Consider the following 19,684-nt stretch of genomic DNA (forward strand, 5'->3'; position numbering starts at 1 on the left):
CATGTCGAGGGCCTGCAACATCTTCATCGAGGAACTACTATTATCATGCAGCTTCTTCCAGTCAGCGTTCTTCTCCTTCAACAGGTCGATCTCGTGGCAGAGCTTCGCATTGTCCTCCCGAAGTCGCAGGATTTCGCCGGTCGCCTTCTTCTCCGAGGCAATGCTCTTCTTCAGCAGCATCACCAAGCCGGCGGTCAACTCCCCCTGTTGATTGAGCTCAGCGGGCATGTCATCGAGGCTCTCCTTCAGCAACTCCGTCAAGCCTTGGATGAACTCCTTCTGCTTATTGAGCTGATCGGGCATGCCGTCGAGGGATAACGACTCCAGCTCCGCCGGCTCGGCATGTTCGCCTCTGCGGCTAGGGCGCTCTTGGGAGCCATCGCCTGCCCGTGAGAGATCTTTCGAGGTCTCTACGTGGCGGCGAGCCCTCTCTTTTTTTCCGCAGCCTTGGTTGCCGCTCCCTTGTTATGAGTAGTTCTCGACCTAGAGCTCCGCTCACCGGCCATGGCAACGACGGACGAAGAAGAAGCACTTATGAGGAGGAAAGGTAGAGTGATTTTCGGTTAGGTCGTTCCCCTTTTTATAACCTAAGTACTAGCACTAGTACTAATACCTGCATAGTGGGAACACGTTCAGGTTTGGTACGTACTACTAGTAGGTGTGAGCAGGCTTTCGAATGTGATGGGAACAAGGTAAAGATTAATTGATGGTTTTGGTTTCGAGGCTCGGAACGACTCCCGATGAGTTTAGCGGAACATAAATTTCAAGTACTACACTGCTCAAATGCGTAAATATTATGTTACTATCAAAAATTGGCACAAAATACGAAGGAGACCAATGGAAGTACTACTAGCAACCCATGATTTAACTACTCGCATGCGCGCAGTGGAGTAATAATGTCTTTCTTCCGCCCTCACGTCCACTCAATTTGCATGCGCTGTATTAATTGATCATCAATGAAGTGAACGACTTTACACGCGTCAAATTATCACATGGGGTGGATCTTGGTACAAAATTGCGTCCGCCCGTGTACCCGCGTGTGCGTGCGAGGAATGAGTGCGTGCATGGCATGCGTGCACATCTTCGCTTCGTGCATGTACCGCCAGTATGGCTCAGGGAGGACGAGTACATTCTTCTGGAACCAGCAGCACATCACTGTGATCAATCCATGCAAGGAGGTCACGACAACGCCTACACATGTGCCACGTGGCTTCATGAACTGTAAGAGAGACACTGTGTAGCGTGCCATTGGTATTCTAATTTACGTGTTTTGCACAAACTCGAAGTACTAGTAAGGAACACGTGCATTGCACGCATCAGATTTTGCAACCAAATTATGAATAAATACCACACTATAGCATGTAAGCTCTGAGTCATATATGCCTGCCCTTTGTTTAATTTTTATAGTTCATCTCATTCAAAATCAATTAGTTTTTATAAAAAAGCTAAGAATGCGGGAATAGGAAAAACATGGGATTATAGTGGAATGTCGTCTTGAATCCTACAGGATTGTACGAGTGTTTGATTGTGCATAGAAAAAACGCAGAATTCTTTCAAAGAGGTTTGAGTGGATGGAATGTTTCCTATGAAATCTAGTGCAAATGAATCATATGGAAAATTCCTATGGTTTACAATCCTACGAATCAAACAACCAAGATAGGAAAAATTCCTAATGATTAGAATCCTCCAAAATTCCTTTGAGAATCCTTTGAATCAAAGAAGCCCTTAATATATTTTATGATTCATGGAATTGTGCGTTGTAAAGCATAAAGTAAAAACAAATAATGGCAATTCAACTAGAAAAAAAGTTTGGGCAGTTATGATACGGAAGATTCTAGAACAAAAGAGAACCACTGTTGTTTTGAGGTTTGTGCATTATACTTAAGTTCAACCATGGAGTCTGCTAGATTGTACATGTGGCAAAATCCGGTGGGGGGGCTAGAAGATGGTGCGAGGGGCCGAGTGGAGGGAGACTATGAAGGAGTGCACAAGTGGAGATCGATATTTAGAGAGAGAGGGGGCGAACACGTGCGCTGATGCGCGCAATGGCGGAGTCATGAAAAATAAATGAGCTATGGGGCCAAGCATTGCTAATCCTTTACGAGGAGGGTCAATTCATGAACTTAAACCATTTTTAGCAGCAATTGTCTAATGATCACATTCATATTAGCCTTGATATATAGTGATGTTAGGGGGGAGGGGGGGCAGGGCCCTTACTGCCCCCTGTCTTCGCCATTGTGCACGCGTCTGAGAGATGAAGCGGAAGGCATGGATGATGAGAGGGGGACGTTGGATACATAATTAATGTGGGTGTATTAGCTATATATGTTAATCCTATATAGAGAGGTATAGATTGATCGATGTAGACGTGGGAAAGAGGGTGAGACCTCACTGGATATATCGATTGATCGATTTGTGTGGAAAACTATGAAAGACCTAGCTATATACACACATACATGGAGGAACATCGATCGTTGCGCATGCACGTGTGAGAGATAAAGAATGCCCGATATGATGGAGAGGGGGATGTGTGTTGGTGTGTGCCTTCATGGGAGACCGACCTGAAGAAAAAGATTGCATGCGTGCGATGGATAATGCCGACTGGTAGTGTGTGTGCATGCATGCACGAGAGAAATTTAGTGGTACGATTATAAAGAGAAGACTACTGTGTGGGTGTAAAAGAATAGCTGAATAGGTGAGGTCACAATCAATGTAAAGTTGAATTCAATTATTTGAATAAGAGATCCTGATGTTTGAAACCCATGCATGCATGAATATAACGGAGATCTGCGCGGTGTGGTTTGGAAACGAGCATGTTGTAATGTATACACATTGAACAAGGTCAGACTGATTTGAATTTGAGATACCGATGGCAGACATCATTTGGCCACGTCGCATCCGTGCATGGACACACTATTCTAATTGGAGATGATGGGCGGCTTTTGCATCACATATCTATATCTATACCCCTATATATATTATATTTTTTTATTTTTTATTGTGTGCGGGTAACTTTAAATTTGAAAGATGGTCGTTGGACGAGGCGAATCCGATGGTCCAAAGATGGCAAATTTGAGCACTACTGGCCGTTGGATATCATCTAGATTCCACCAGATTTCGCCACATGTATAATCTAGAAGACTCCATGGTTGAACTTAAGAATAATGCACAAACATCAAAACACAAGCACTTCTTATTTGTTCTAGAATCTTCCGTATCAGAATTGCCCAAATGTTTTTCTACATTATTTGCCATTATTTGTTTTTACTTTATGTCTTACGACGCACAATTCCATGAATCTTAAAATAGATTAGCTTTCTTATAAAACTAGATGATTTTGAATGAAATGAACTATAAGAATTAAATGAACATCTACATCATGCATATATGACTCAAAGCTTGCATGCTATAATGTGGTATTTATTCATAATTTGGTTGCCAAATCTCATGCGTGCAATGCACGTGTACCTTACTCTAGTCTAAATGGTGTTTGTGTGTGTTGTGTGTGTTGAGGTGCAAATTGTCTTTTTTGGGTACACGTTAAGCTTGTTCTTCCGAAATTTCAAGCCGCGCCTTGTTATGCCGAAAATTCAAGCTAGCGTCTCTGTCTATCGTGCTGCGAAACTCCCACCTCTTCAACCCGCGCCTTGTTAGCCCGAAATATTTAAGATATATCTTTGTCTCGTTGTGCTCCGACAACTCCCTCCATCTCAACCCGTGCCTTGCTATTCCGAAATTACAACGCGCGCGAAAACTCCCACCTCCTATGAAATCCCGACACGTGAAATGCCCGTGGTACCCCTGAACCGAAAGAACCGCCTCAAATCGGTGGGGGTACTTTCATAACTTACCCCACATTTCGGACAAGCGCGTCTCTAAGCCATGGTTCCCCACTACCATCCCATCCGCCCACCCATTCGTACACCGAGGCCGCGAAAACCCGCGACGAAACCCCACACCCTGCTCCGTCCGCCACCCAGCCGGAGCCTCTTCCCCGACGATGTTGTCCACATCAACACCTCGACGTCCCTCATCCACCGTACCGGATGAGGATCCGTCGTCGATTTCATTGTCCCGCCGGTTCAGCCACCCCGTCCTCCACCTCCAAGGAGCTGCCCCGACGTTCCCCTCGTCTTCCGCGCCACCTCCATTCCCACACCGCCGTCTTCACCTGCACCAATGGAAGAGCATCATCATCACCGTTTCCTCGGATGAAGATGCGGCCTAATCGGCGCCACCAACGAGGTTGTACACTAATCGCTGCATTTTCTTCTCAATTCAATCTCACGGTGCTACCGGCGCTCGGTCCCGAGCCGACACGGCGCGGCTCCATCCACGGCAGCGTCGCCGGCCACTTCCTCCATGGCGTCGCTCCCTCGGCGGCGACGTCCACATTAGTAGGACCTGCTGCTGCTTTAGCTCTCGCTCGCGCTGCTGCTCTGCTCTCGCTCTCGGTCCCCTGCCTGGTCTGCTCTTGCTATTGCTCTTGCTCGCGCTGCTGCTCTCGCTCTTGCTCTTGCTTGCGATGCTGCTCCGATTTAGCTACACTTCAGTCGACTGAATCGACTTTTGGGTCAGCCGATTTTCAGGGGGTGGGGGGGGCTCGCCGGGGTGAAGGAAGAACCAGCCGCAGCGGGGAGGGGGGCTCGCCGGAGAGGTACCCCACTATCTATCTTAGGGTTCAGGATGGGGGCGATGGTCGCCGGCGTTGGCGGAGCGGTGGCGTGGGGATCGCAGGAGAAAAATCTCGGCACGGGGAGGGCCTAGAGGGATGGCCGAGGCGGCGGCGGACCGGCAGTGGGGAGTGTTTTTGGGGCGGGCGGGGCGGCGCACCGCCGGCCGCGGGCGGCGAGGGGCTGCTGTTTGGCCGGCTCAGGGGGTGGAGGTTGAAGATGAACCGCAGGCCCTTGATTTCGTATCCAACAGCTGCAAAATCGACTGACCAGAGATGAAAAAGTCAGTCGACCGACGTCTAGCCTCACCTTGCTAGTGCGTTCAGTTTCGACAGCAAAATTCAGTTTCGAAAGTTAAGTTCAGTTTCGACAGTTAAATTCAGTTTCGACAGTTAAGTTCAGAGATGAGCGGTTGATGTATTTTACATCTAGCACTTTGTGGTTTTGTATTTTACGTCATGTATTGGAGATGCTATTAGAATTCCACTCAGGTTAACGTTGTTCGTTGTCTCTCTTGTCCTACTTCAGCCTCGGCGTCATAGAACTCACCGGAGCTGCTCCAACGATGAAACCCTCCATCACAGCGAAGCAGTACCTCGGGCTCCATCTCCAGACGCCTAAGATCTTCTTCCCCTCCTCCGACAGCCAAGTCAGCCGGCGCGTCCTCACCGGCCAACCCAATCACGCTGAGATCGACATGGCTTCGCCAAAGAGGTTGTACACTTGTTGCATCTCTTTTTTACTCTACATGTTATATATATTGTCCACTGAGCACTCGTAGTAACGGGAAATACGATTATTTTATCCTACTATATGACAAGCAGTGAGGTACCAGGCAACTTAGCTATCCGTGATGGACTCTCTTGAACGCCATCATTATTTATCTCTGCGCGTTTCAGGTGTGCATTTGTCGATGGGCCTGGGAGTTGAGCTAGTATTGCAGTGGCCTGGGTCCAAAGTAATAGAAGTAGCACAAAAACATTTTTTTAGTGTAGGATTTTCCTTGCTCAAGCCTGCCTACTAGAATCGCCAGTGCTTCGAAGGAAAAGTGAATGAAAAACATCGGAATTGGAAAGTTTCTTACGGTACTACTTTTCATGAATTTGGTGCAAAGGAATGGAGCAAAGGAAAAGTGTAGGATTTGTTCCTTTAGTGTCTCCTTGAAAGAAAAACCGTAGGAATTCTAATTTCCACTTCTTCTCCTTTTCATATTCCTATTCATCAAGCACAAGACTAAGAGATAGTAGCATAATAGCATTATAACCGTACATTTTCTTGTGGTTTGACTTAATCTCACCATGCTTTTTTGCATCCTGTGATCTTCCAATTGTTGTGAATCAAACACCCAGATTGGCAGAAATCCTGTGTTTTTAAATTCTCTGTTTTGCACGTGCATTCCTATCCTATTCCTGTCTATTTCCTATCCCTGCATTGTTAGAATCCTCAAATTCAAACAAGCCCTTACTCAATTACTTATGTTACAGATATGTGTCACAGAAAACCTTGTGTGGTTTGTCCTGCTCCCGCGGCGCTGTGTTCCACCCCAGCTCAGCTGCTCCAACGACGGAAGGGTTCACCACAGCAGGGATCCGCTCTCTAGACTGACTTTCGCCGCCTCAGATCTTCTTCCCCGCCGCCGGCAGCCACGACAACTGCATTACCATCATCAACTGAGCAGATGACCTTGAGGACTACACGGGTCCGCAAGAGAGGTCGCACTCTTCCGTGTCTGCTTACGTTATGCGTTGCTTAATATGATGACATGCTACATTATCATCGTGTTCACCTATTAGACACCGAGTCAGGACCAAACTAATGCTGAAATTTGAGTTTTTAAATGGTTGTGGGGTACATATTGGGGCAGCAATCAGTACTATCTGTCTACTATCTGGTTAATCTCCAGTGTCTACTATGAGTTTCATGTTGGGTGCAAACAAACATTAAAGGAGCCATTATTTGTATTTTTTAACTAAAGCTATTATCTGCCTGCTATCATTGGTTTTGGGTCTATCCATAGTTTGCTACCATCACTCTGGATTTGTGCATGCACTCCTTATATAATCTCACTATGTTTTATTCCTATGCATGCCAGTTATTGTACACAATGGAACTGATCATGTAGAGCAAAAGAGACGAGCCTTGCATGGCAATAAAATTTCATGCAGACGTCGTTCCTTGGTGGGCGCAAAGGCAGCCCCCTCCACCCATTTCAGATCATAATCAAGAGGAAGATAATTTTTATGAGGGGGATTCAGAAGGAGAAGACCACTCCTATTTACCCCATGAGGTCTTCACTCTAACTTGGCATGCTGATGTTGGTAATATCATGCATATGGTGCCTTGCATTGCTTACTGTATACATTAAAGATGTCATCTGCTTAGTTTAGACATGCTTTGTGTCAATGCCATCTGTTTAGTTTCTTTATCGTATATGTGAATCATGCAATGCCATCTTGTCTAGCTAGGCATCATATATGTGAATTTTTCAATGCCACCCTGGTTAGCCAGTCATCTTATATGTGAATTACATCATGCCATCATTTTTTTATTACGTGTTAAATTTGTCAACAATTTTAGTACATTCAATTACTCTTCCTGTGCATCAGCCATTTGGCACAGTCATGGAAAAATCTGGAGTGGAAACAAGGTCTTCAGAGTAGACAATGCTATCTGACGAAGCGCATGTCTTGCTGGTTACCGATAGCTCCTCAGAGGAGGATTCAGAGACAGATGACCAGTCATATTCCCCCCCCCCCGAGGTGCATGCCCTAACTTGGCAGGGTTATGTTGCTCATATCGTGTGTATGGTATCTTGCATTGCTATGTCATTTGCTTAGTTTAGACATGCTTTGTGTGAATGCCACCTGTTTAGTGTCTAATTACCATATATGTGAATTATGCAATGCCATCTTGTTGCAAGACATTATATATGTGAATTATGCAATGTTATCTTGTTGCAAGGCATTATGTATGTGAATTATGCAATGCCATGTTGTTTAGGCAAGCGTCATATATGTGAATTATATCATGCCGTCCTTTTTTTGGTATTTCTCATTGCTTTTGTCGACAATGTTTGTATATTCAACTGCTCTTCCTGGGCATCAGCCATTTGAATTGGTGATGGAGAAATCTGGAGTGAAAACAAGGTCTCCAGAGCAGACAATGCTACCTGCTGAAGCAGATATCTTGCTGGTTACAGATAGCTCTTCAGAGGAGGATTCAGAGGCAGATGACCAGTCCTATTATCCCCCTGAGGTGTATGCTCAAACTTGGCAGGGTTATATTACTCATATAATGCATATGTTGTATTGCAATGCTTAGTTTTTACATCATATACACAATATTGAATGCCATCTCCTTAGTTGACACATCATATATGCGATTGCCCTCTGCTCACTTCCTTAGTATATAAATCATATATTTGAATTATGTCATGCTATGATGTTTACATAGACAGCATGTATCTGAATTATGGCATGCCAACCCATTTTCTAAAGACATAATATAGTTATATCATCTCATCCTGTTTACATAGTCATCATATTTAAATTATGTCATTCTATCCGTGAATTATATCATGCCATCATGTTTCCATCGACGACATGTTTGTGATTTATGGCATGCCAACCACTTTAATAGACACATCGTATAGTTATATCATGTCATCCTGTTTACATAGTCATCATATTTTGAAGTATGTCATTCTATCCTGTTTAGTTAGCCATCATACATGTGAAATTGTGTCATGCTATCCTGTTTAATTAGCCATCATATATGTGAAATTATGTCCTGCTATTCTGTTTGCTTAGACAATATAAATGTGAATTATTTCATGCCCTGTTTTCTTTCCTACTATCCATTGCACCTGTCTATCTTACAATGTCTGTACATTCAATTACTTTTCTTGTTTATTAGCCATTTCAATTGGAGGGAGTGATGGCAGTATCTGTGGGAGTAAAAACACGGTCTTCAGAAAAGATCGTGCTACCCGTCGATGCAGATAGAACCACGGTTGTACTTGCCCAAGAACCAGCCCCACCACACATAACCCACACTCATGCAGATTGTACCCCTACCCAGTTGGACAGAGAACCAGCTACACCCCTTCTAACCCCAACCCCAGCAGATAGACACCCAGTTCCCGTTGACACAGCACCGTCTCCACCACAGAGCACCCAAACACGAGCAGTTAGTAAGGCAACTGCAGTGGCCAAATCACGAGGACCACCACTCCGAACCCGAAGTCAACGCTTAAAGCAGAAGAAGAATTGTTCTCAGGCCAGGTTCCGTAGCTATGGTTCATACTACTTTGCTCTTGCATCACTGTATTTACAAATACCAACTAATTTCAAATTTGAAGGATGCAATTGAAACTCCAATGGCGCAACAGGTATGTTTTAAACCTATTTCTTCAACGTTTTTGGTTGTTTGCTGTTGTAACTTGCTCTATGTTGATTTCAGTTTCAATTGAATAAACAGTTATGTTCTCATGCCATGCACATTACAAGTGTTGTTATTGCTGTGTAGTTTCCCGCACTTATATTCTGTCTATGCTGCTTTGTCTTAAATAGATATGATTTGAACTGTATCTATCTTGATTTGGCAACATAAACTAGAATGATATAGACCATACAGTGACCATACTACATAGATATATGTTTGTTTCATGCTGTTATCCTGTCCACCTTACTACTAAACTGGTAAAGCTGAGATGTGTTTGTTTGTTTCTCTTTTAGAACGCGGATAAAATATTGGAGAAGAGTACCCTGTTATGCAATGGTAAAGGAAGTAATGCAGATAAGGTTCAAGATAGTGAGACATCCCTGTTGGTCTTCAAGAAAGCTGATAAAAACTATATTGAAGACACTGAGACAACCCCAAAGTCCTGTCTTGATGTAGTGTTCGAGTTACTGGCTAACACTGCTGGCACCAGCTCTTCGAACTCGTTGCCTGAATCAGTTCGGCTTCTTGAGTCTCAACTTCAAGTTGAAAGACATCGATAAGATGTTATGCGACAGGAAGCCGAAGGACTGAGGAAGTCCCTGCAGAATTCAGATGCATACTTTCTAGTGCAACAGCAAGTGCTGGAGGACTTAAGCGCCAAACAAGAGAAAGTTAATAAGCTTTCTAAGCATCTTGCCATCATTATGGGTACCCAGGATATTGTTTCTTGAGCTCTTCTGAAGTGGTTTCAGTTCTGGACTTGTTTTGCTGCGGCGTTTATATGCTGATGTGTTCCCTATATTTGCACTGGTGGCGAACTTTGATGCCCAGTGGATGTAATATGTGTAATAGCCGTGATAGCCTAGTGTAAGTTGCTTGCTTATTTATTTCCTTGTTGTCTTGTTTATTTGTTTGCTTGTAGTCAGTGCAGTTCTTTTTCTGCGGTTTGCTAGTGGCTGCAATAACCTATTTTTTAAAACTAGGCCACAATAACTCACCCTGTGCATTTGGTTTATTCGGTTTACATGGTTCGGTTTATACGGTTTTTCGGTTTGTACGTTATTAATACTTCGGTAAATACGGTATGAAAATAAAATACGGTTCGGTTTCGGTATATACCAAATTATTTCGGTATGGTTTTGGTATATACCATAAAAACCAAAGTTGATGCGAATTTGAAAATGACATAATAATAATTTGCAAATTTATGATTCAAAACACATACTATTTTACACAAATAGTATATGACTATATATAAGTATATATGCATGCATTGATTCATCTGTTGATGGTTATGGACGTGCTTAGCATTTTAAAAAGAGAAAAATGACTATGTTACAAGAAAAATTTACGTGCTTAGCAGTGAATTTGACTCATGTACAAGAAAAATGACAACTTGTACGGTTGTTCATCTCAAGAAATATAAATTTATTTTTACTTCGGTTTTTCGGTATATACCATAAAAACCAAAGTTCAAATTGGTATGGAAAGTTCATACCATACCGAAACCAGAAACCATAAAAACCATAAAATTGGTTCGGTTCGGTTTATTTTTGGTATGGTTTTTCGGTTCGGTTTTAAAATGCACAGAGTGAACAATAACCATGGGCTAATATTTACTGTAGTGACACTTGGCCTCCTACGGGCCGTAGAAACAGTGGGCTTCTACGGGCCGTATAAACAGTGGGCCTTCTACGGGGCGTAGAAGCAGTGGGCCTTCTACGAGCCGTAGAAACAATGGGCCTTCTACGGGCCGTATCACAATGAGCCTTCTACGGGCCGTATCATCAATGGGCCTTATACGGGCCGTATGATCGATTGGCCAAACATGGGCCAAACAGACCGCATTCTGGCCATAAACGGGCTAGAGTTGGAATCGTCCGTTCATGGGCCAACCATAACGGGCCATCATTAATAGGCCATATTTGATGACGCTATGAAAACGGCCCAACATATTAATGGACCACAAACGGGCCGACTGTAACCACGGGCTGAATTTGGCCCACAAGCAGAAAATGATAGTAACGGGCCGTAAGTAAACGAATGCTCGAAATGAGCCCAAGAATAAATGGGCTCTGAGAAGGCTATAAGATAACATGGGCTGGAAACGGCCCAACGGAATAACGGGTCGTTAATGGGTATAAATTGATACACTGTTCATCACGGACCAGTTTCACCACGGGCCGTTAATGGGTGTAAACTGATACACTGTTCATTACGGGCCAGTTTCACCACGGGCCGTTAATAGGCCAAGAGTTACATAGGGCCTCATATGGGCCGAAAGACGTCATGGGTCAGAAGTGAAAACGGGCTGGAATCATATTGGATGGCTCAGATGACGCTACTGGGCCTAATTCGGATAGGGCGTAATGGGCCTTGGGTTTGCGGGCTGTAAATGGGCTATATTCGAACAGGCCGTTAACAGGCTTTCCATGGGCCGGCCCGCCAGCTTTTGACCAAGTCAAACGGGCCGGCCTTTACACAGGAATGGGCCTCTGTTGGGCCGTGCCACGTGTCGACGTATCATAGGCGTCTATCTGACCCACTGACGAGCTGACACGTGTTTCGTCCGGCCAATAAGAATTTTACACATGGAAATTTCCCATTGGTCGGGGCTGTTAACGGGTTATCGGATCCAAAACCCGACCCGATAGCTTAACGGCGTTCGGTTACGGTGGATGCCACGTGTCGGTCACCCTTGACGAAAGCACTTCTATGACGCGCGATTTATCGTCATGGAAGTGGACACTTCCATGATGATAATTTTGGTAATGTCATGGAACACTTCTACGACAACACAGGTATGACTATCTTGATTCTGTCATAAATTTGTCATGGATGTACATGCATGACAAAAAAGCGACCTACTGTGACAAACATGTATCATCATGGAAGTGTTTTTTTGTAGTGTATTGTCCTATCTGATCTCCTTGGACAACCTTCAATGCTTGCTTCCTAGCCCTGTAGGCCATATGGGTGGACATCTCTATTCCATATTTCTTCTTCAGTGTCTGCATTATTGTGGTGACTGGTGTGCCAATATCAACTCTCATCATTGCCTCACACTGGTGTGCAACCCATTTTGCAGTGACCTTGGTGTTCTCTCCTACTGCTGGGCATGTGTGCACAAAATTTGCCTTCCTTATGCAAAAAGTAGTCTCATTTGCAACAACAGAAGCTGCAATAAAGAAAGGGCATTTTGCATTTGTGCACACAACTATGATGCTGTCATTGCAGTTTCTGTGGAACTCATAATTCCTATTCTGAGTTATGTGCAATGTCTGAATTGCTCTCCTAAACTGATACACATTGAGGAAACAAAGTTTTCTGCAAAACTGCTCCTCTGGGTTCTCTCTCTCCTCGCTGTACCAGATCCTTGGCAAAGATCTCACTGATCTGCTCTTCCTTCCATTGGGCAGAACAAATTGTACTTCCTCAGCTCCGTCATCATATTACTGCTTCAAAACAACAAGATCTGGCTCCTCATCTGATGATGGTGCCCAAACACTAGTAGAAAACGGACCATTAGTACCGGTTTGTAAGGGCCTTTAGTGCCGGTTATGGAACCGGCACTAAGGTTTCGGCACTAAAGCCCCCCCCCTTTAGTACCGGTTCGGCACGAACCGGCGCTAAAGTGCCACCACGTGGCGTGAGCTCGCGCCCTAGTACGGGGGACCTTTAGTACCGGTTGGTGTTACCAACCGGTACTAAAGGTTTTTTTTTGAATTTTTTTTTTGAAAATTTTGGAAAAAAAATTTTATTTTTTTTATTTTTATTTTTTTTGAATTATTTGATGATTTAGTCTCTAATCACCTCTCTTAACTGCTCAAGTGTGGATCACTCATTCCAAATCATCTAACTTCCCGACCGGTCACCCATCCCTCTCACTACTCCAGCCCGAGCACGCTTAACTTTCAGGTTCTATTCTCCTTCATTTCCGAGTCTACACTTGTTGTTTTCCTGACAATAGTAAGATGTCAATCCTATTAACCTTCAGGAATTTTGCTTGAGCATGAAGTGACACATTTCACTGTTTGAGTTTAAAACTATTGTTTTAAAAACAATAATTATTTAGTAACACTAATATTTCTTGAATAATTAGTTTGACCATTGTTTGACCACAGTTTGACCAGATTTGACCAAAATTGAAATAAATAAAATAATTATTTAGTAACACTAATATTCTAGAATAATTAGTTTGACCATTGTTTGACCATAGTTTGCCCATTGTTTGAATATTTTTCAATTTTTTCTACTCTAGATCTTAAAAGCCCCGTAACTTTTTTTCTATTAGGTTTTTGAGGATTTTGCAAATGTTTAACGGGGTTCCCCCTGTTTCATAAAAAAAACTTTTTCATCCGAGTTAGTATGCAAAAGTTATGCCCATTTTTACAAATTTCAGAGAGATTTTGCAAATAAAGTCAAAATTCACATTTGCAAATTTTCCCAACAACTAGACCACATATCACATGAGAAACTTATTTTCTTTTATTTTTTTGACATTTCCATTATTTTCTTTTATTTTTTTTTAAACTGAAAAGGCGATCCACACGGGGGGGGTAGAGTTTGAAAATGGGACCTTTAGTACCAGTTCGTGGCACGAACCGGTACTATAGGTTAGACCCCTTTAGTACCAGTTCGTGGGGCCCCGGCCTGATGCCAGCCTGCCACCACCCCTTTAGTGCCGGTTCGTGCCACGAACCGGTACTAAAGGTTCAACACGAACCGGCATTAATGCAAATCCGTTCGAACCGGCACTAATGGTACCATTAGTACCGGCTCAAATACAAACCGGCACTAATGTGCTTCACGTTTGACCCTTTTTCTACTAGTGAAACATCCTCAAATCTCTGTTCCAAGCTAGAATGTGACCTCTCTATTGGCCCTTTTCTAGCTTTCTTCTTCTTTGTAGGCACCTCTTGCTGCTCCACCTGCTCCTCTTGGTGCACCTGCTCCTCTTGCTCCACCTCCACATGTTGCCCTTCCTCATCTTCATCATACAGTTCATCCACATCAGTGTCTCCATCAAAATGAATGAGTGGATCCTCTCTTTGCTTCCTCATCTCATTAAGCCTCTGAAGATAGTCCTCATCTGCATCCAGATCTGAATCATCCTCAGTTAGAAGAATTGGTAGCTTCTGCTTAACCTTATTTACATGCTCAGCTGCAATCTTATGTTTCCTAAATTTGGCAATCTTTGTTCTCCTCTTCAACTCCATTAATGTCTCCAGTTCATCCTGATCTGCTGCATTGGATTGGTCCATGGCAGCATTTGTATCCAGATCATGGTTTGTGCTCTGCTGTGTAGTGTCGAACTGCAATGGCTCTGGCTGACTCTATATTATACTTTTTGGTGGTGATCTTAAGAGAACACCAGAAGGATTTACTACATACATAGGGTTCTCTCCTATATGGCTAAAAGGAACCTGCTCCTCAACCAGATAGCCTGAGTTCAAATCTGCAGGTCTTGGATCAGTGCCCCTAACCACTGTCAAGTTCACTACATGCTGATCATTGTTAGCAATATGGTCAAGCATTTCATCCACCTTATCATCATCACAAATTTCATCCATTCCTGTAATCCCCACACCAGGATCCCTCACAAAATACATGAAATCATTAAGCCCATATCCCTCTGTCTCTATTAGGGCAACCAAATTATAATATGTTATGTCTGAAATGCAAACTGATCTCTCCAAGTTGTCTCTGTCATGGAAGTGCATTCTAACTTCCCAAACATCATCGTTCAAACTACACACAAATAATTAAAATAGCTTAATTAACAGAGCACTAAAACAAAGCACCAATGTACTGTAAAATAATGCATAATTTCTAAAACAGAGCACCAATGTACTGTAAAAAAATGCATAATTCCTAAAACAGAGCACTAAAACAAAATAATCAACATTATAATTGCTACAATACAGTACAGTACACTCTGAAAACAATAAACACCTTATGAAAACCACTGTCAAGTTTTGAAAACCAGTCAACTTCACTCTCAAACCAATGCAAACTGATCTCTCCAAGTACAGCATCCTGCTAACTACTCTGCTGACTACATCATCAACTAGCTACTCTGTTAACTACTCTGTCACCTAGCTACTCTGTTAACTACAAATCAACCGCAACTAAATCACAATTAAGAGAGCACCAATTAACAGTGCCAAAAAACCTAACCCTAACCCTAGAATCGATCTACAGGAAGAGGGAAGAGGGAAGAGGAAACTCACTAGACGCCGCCGAATGACGAGGCAATCCGGTGACTCTCCGACGGATTATCCTTCACTGCCCTGGCCCAAGATCTTGCCGCCGCATATTTGAGACAGTGTTGGGGGCTCTGGCTAGGGCTGCTCGTATTCGACGGCCAGCTAGGGTTTGAGCTCCCGCATATATCTTCCACAGGTGGACCATCGTCTCCAACGCCAGCAGACCCGCCGCAGTCACCGCCTGCGCCGCCAGCCGTCGCCATGACTGAGAGGAGAGAGTGCGGGGGAGGAAAAGAGAGTGAGACGAGCGGACCGGGCGGGGTACGGCTCGAAGACTAAGCGGCCCGGCTCAAACCGGTGCGCCAGCGGCGTGTAACGCCGTCTAACGGTATTGCCGTGTGAACAATGCTGCCACGTCGACGGATGCGGGCCCCCCTTGTCATAAACGCACTTAAAACGGTCCAAACAAGCAACTAGTGTTTTTTGCAAAAAATTATCAAAAAAATTAATGCTCTTTGGCACAATTTCGTATATGTGTGGTACCTGTAAACCTAGCCTGAAAAGGTAAAGAAACAGAAAAAGAAGGGGAAATGGAAAAATACAAACAAGAAAGAGATAAAGGAAAAGAAAAGAAAAATGAAATCTTGATTCACAGCTTGAAACAGAATAGAAAGCGGAAAAGAGAATCTTACCCACCAGCGTGAAGGTGGCCAAGTGGTTAGTGCTTATCTGCGTGATTCTTGAGGTCACGAGTTCGAACCCTAGGGTTTCCTTTTAGCAGGAAAGAAAGGAATATGAGCCGGCCCATCTACGAGAAACCTGCTGCAGGCGCCGATTTGCGAAAAACAGAAGAAACTGACGCCTGTTGCGCTAAATAGGAAATGCCAGTTATCATACCTAAACAAATTTCCTTTTTGAGATGGTACCTATACATTGGTACTTGTGCGTTGGAGTGGCTAGACCCCCTTTTGTGCTAGCCTCGGGTCGTTGGTTCGAGATGTGGCGGTCACAATTTTTAGTGTGTGGTTGTAATTTTCGCTCTACACTGACAAGCAGGGCCCACCAATGGTTGACTTTTATGCAAATAAAAAAAGCAAACTAATTTTGTGCAAAAACGCGTCGCGCCTAGCGCCATGTGTCAATGACAGTGGGCCTTGTACATGCTGTCATGCAATGCAAGCATCTGATACGTCCGCGTATGGGATATGTGACCGTATTTGCACGTCGACGCAAGTTTGATGGTCACAATCATGCATTTTATAAGTTTGTGCACCAAATTGACCGTCACGTGCAAGTTTTAAGAAGTGTATTATACCTCAACCAAAGGAGGGAGTAGTAGCCAGCTGCAGCACGAGTTTCAAGACACTTTGTGAGGTTGTAAGATGAGCCAACAATTAAAAAGATAGTGCACATTCAAAATTTACTACTTGTACAAAAAATACAGCACCGTGACACCATCGCGGGAGCACAAGCTTGTCGCATCCAAGCCATCCCACGTCGTCGCGTTAAGGTACACTAGTGGTTGGGGCACACCCTTGGTGCGCCTCTTGAGAGGAAGCTGAGGCGGTGCCAGGTTAGGTGCGCCCTTTTCACTTTCTTACCTATACTAAGTAGTGACTGCCGAAGAAGAAGTTAGTGGAGGCAAATGCATGGTTAATCGGAGACAGATTTGCTCGCCAAAAGAGTTTGGAGGGGCTCGGCATAAAAAATCTGGAATGCTTTGGTCGGGCTCTACGCCTACGGTGGCTCTGGTTTAAATGGGATGATAATGACAGGCCTTGGAAGGGGTCGGCAACACCTTGTGTAGGTTCAGACTTTGCTCTATTTGAAGCTTGCACCAAAATCTCTGTTGGTGATGGTGCAAAAACTTTGTTCTGGAAGGACAACTGGTTAAATGACTCGGCGCCGGCCAAGATTGCCCCGGCCATCTTGAAGAGGTCAAGATGCAAATCAATATCCATCAAGGATGGTTTCCAGGAGGGAAGATGGATGAGGGGCCTGTTTAGACTGAATTCTGAAGAAGAACTGCAGCAGTTCCTCTCTCTTTGGGAGGTCATTCAAAACATGCAACTTTCTACTACGGCTGATTCCATCTTCTGGCGCTTGTCTGCTAACGGTGAGTATTCGGCAAGTTCTGCATACAATGCTCAATTCATTGGGAGGATTCGGGAACCAGCTCTGAACAAAGTCTGGAAGTTGAAAACCGAAGGAAAGGTGCATTTTTACTTCTGACTCCTGCTCCAAAACAAGAATTGGACTGCGGACAGGTTGTTGAGAAGGGGATGGCCACATAACCCATGATGCAAGTTCTATGATATGCAATCTGAGTCAGCGGTGCATCTTTTGCTATTCTGCCCATTCGCTAGGCAAATTTGGGCTGATCTTTCCGTCTCCGATCCGGAAGTCTCGCCATTGGATCAGCCTCTTCCTCGGTGTCCTCTTGGTGGCATGAGCTTAATAGCATCTCTCCAAAGCGACGAAGAATGGAGTGCATGTCAGTCGCCTCCTACATGGGCTGACACATATGGAAAGAGAGAAACTGCGGGTGTTTCAGAATTCTAGCCTCTCTGCTCAAGAGGTTTGCCATCTTGCAAAAGCTGAGGTCAGCCTCCTTCAGGAGGCGCGGGAGTAGTCCCCTTTTGTATTAGTAGAAGGCTGACTTATGAGCCTGGGGATTTTCTTATTTTGTTAAGCCACTTGGCTACTTTGTAAGCTGGCAACAGCCGATGTACAATTTTCTTTCTGGGAGTACGCAAAGCTTGCGTATTATTGCATTGATAGAAGAAGTTAGAATGAGTACAACAGGTGGTACAACACATGACACGAACGCAAGGGGTGTGAACATGGTACCCGAAGTGGAGAGACGTAAGATACTCGACCCAAGCAAAGAGGAACACAGCTAAACTCGCCGACCAGAGAGGCAATCCAACCAACAACTAAATAACCAAAAGCTCCGAATCTAGCACCGAGGACGCCACGAGCAACCAAGACAACGCCTTCAAGAAGGAAAATGACACCGAGACGTCGTCGTCGCCCGATCCGGAAACCCTAACCTAGGGTTTCCCCTGATTCTCGAAGAGGGGCACAGAAAAATGACCATGGCAGCGCCTCCAAGAAGGGTACGACACCCACGGGTGCCGCCGCTACCAGCATAAGATGCAGCGATTTCTCGCTGGCCAATTCCGAGCAATCCCAAGATGTCGGAACACGAATCAGAGAGGAGGTCGTCGCGCATTTGCTGGAGTTGCGACTACAGGAAGGTGAGCCGCGCACAACGCCGTAGGAGGCATCGGGCGCCGCTGGACGTGCGAACTCCGAAGGAGGGCAAAGTTGTGTGGCTACGCGGAATGAGAGGCGGCGGGTATGGGACAGTAGCCATATCCCCGGACGAGCCAGGATCTGGAAGGGAGCGCAGACCCGGGCCACCCAGAACCGGAGCAGCAGGGCGCCGGCGGACCTAGGAGCTGGAAGGGGACGCAGCTCCTGGAGCAATGTCGGAGACGAAGATGCACCGGGATGGACGGCCAACCAAGTAACCGGTAGGGTGGTGGTGGAGCGCAGACACCGAGGAGCTAGTGAGCCAAAGGAGTCGGAAATAGCGCAGCTCCTAGGGCTCGCCGGGTCTGAGGGCGCGCTGGCCAACCATGAACACAAGAAAGGGACGCAGGTCCATGGCCGCCAGGCAGAAGCCGCCCCTGCGGGGTGGTGGTGGGTGGCAGTGGTGTTGAAGGGATCTCGCGCGCAGCCACACTCCTGATCGGCGAGCTGCAAGAAACATGCATTGTCGACAGGACAAGCCGGCTCCATCGCCGCCTCCCAAAGAGGCCGGTCCGAAGCTCGAGTAGGGGGAGGGGTGAGTTGGGGGAGGGGGCAGCTGCAGCAAGTAGGGCGCGCCTGGCCGCCATGGCCGGCCGGCCGGAAAGCACCGTCACCCGCTGGGAGGAGCACCCAAATCGCGTCTGGGGCGAACGAGAGCCAATGCAGGGGGGCCGCGGCCACGGCAAGCCATCCGCGCCGCCAGCGAGCAGGGGAAGCCGGGGGAGGCCGCTGCAGTCGCCGGTGGAGTTCACCGGAGCCGCCAAACCAGATCTAGGCGGGCAGGTGGCAGACGGCGGGGGATTGGGGCTCGAGGAAGGAGAAACGGCCCCGCCATCCCAGGGCCCAGCACGGCTTCGCCGGCCGGCCCTTTGGCGGCAGCGACGCGGGGTGGGCGGACGGTGGGTGCCCGGCCGACGGCGGCTAGGGTTTCCCCTGAGTTGTCCGGCTCGGGGCGATGCGGGGGTCAGGCTCGACGCGGTAGCCGATGTACAGTTTTCCCCCTTCTAAATGCAATAGCAGAGCTCCTGCTAACTTTGGTCA

The 19,684-nt window shown here is 45.6% G+C and overlaps 1 protein-coding gene across 1 annotated transcript in view; it reads right to left on the minus strand.

The window, feature by feature from the left end:
• Positions 1–12,172, minus strand: part of LOC147967612 (uncharacterized) — a 55,517-nt gene extending 43,345 nt beyond the window's left edge. The window contains exon 1 of the mRNA XM_087522487.1: positions 12,030–12,172. Within this exon, the coding sequence (XP_087378613.1) occupies positions 12,030–12,172 (143 nt within the window). The remainder of the gene's footprint in view (positions 1–12,029) is intronic.
• Positions 12,173–19,684: the final 7,512 nt, after the last annotated feature.

Source organism: Triticum urartu, chromosome 5A (assembly GCF_056163025.1).
Source record: "Triticum urartu cultivar PI428250 chromosome 5A, HENAU_Tu73, whole genome shotgun sequence".
In the NCBI taxonomy this organism is placed as follows: domain Eukaryota; kingdom Viridiplantae; phylum Streptophyta; class Magnoliopsida; order Poales; family Poaceae; genus Triticum; species Triticum urartu.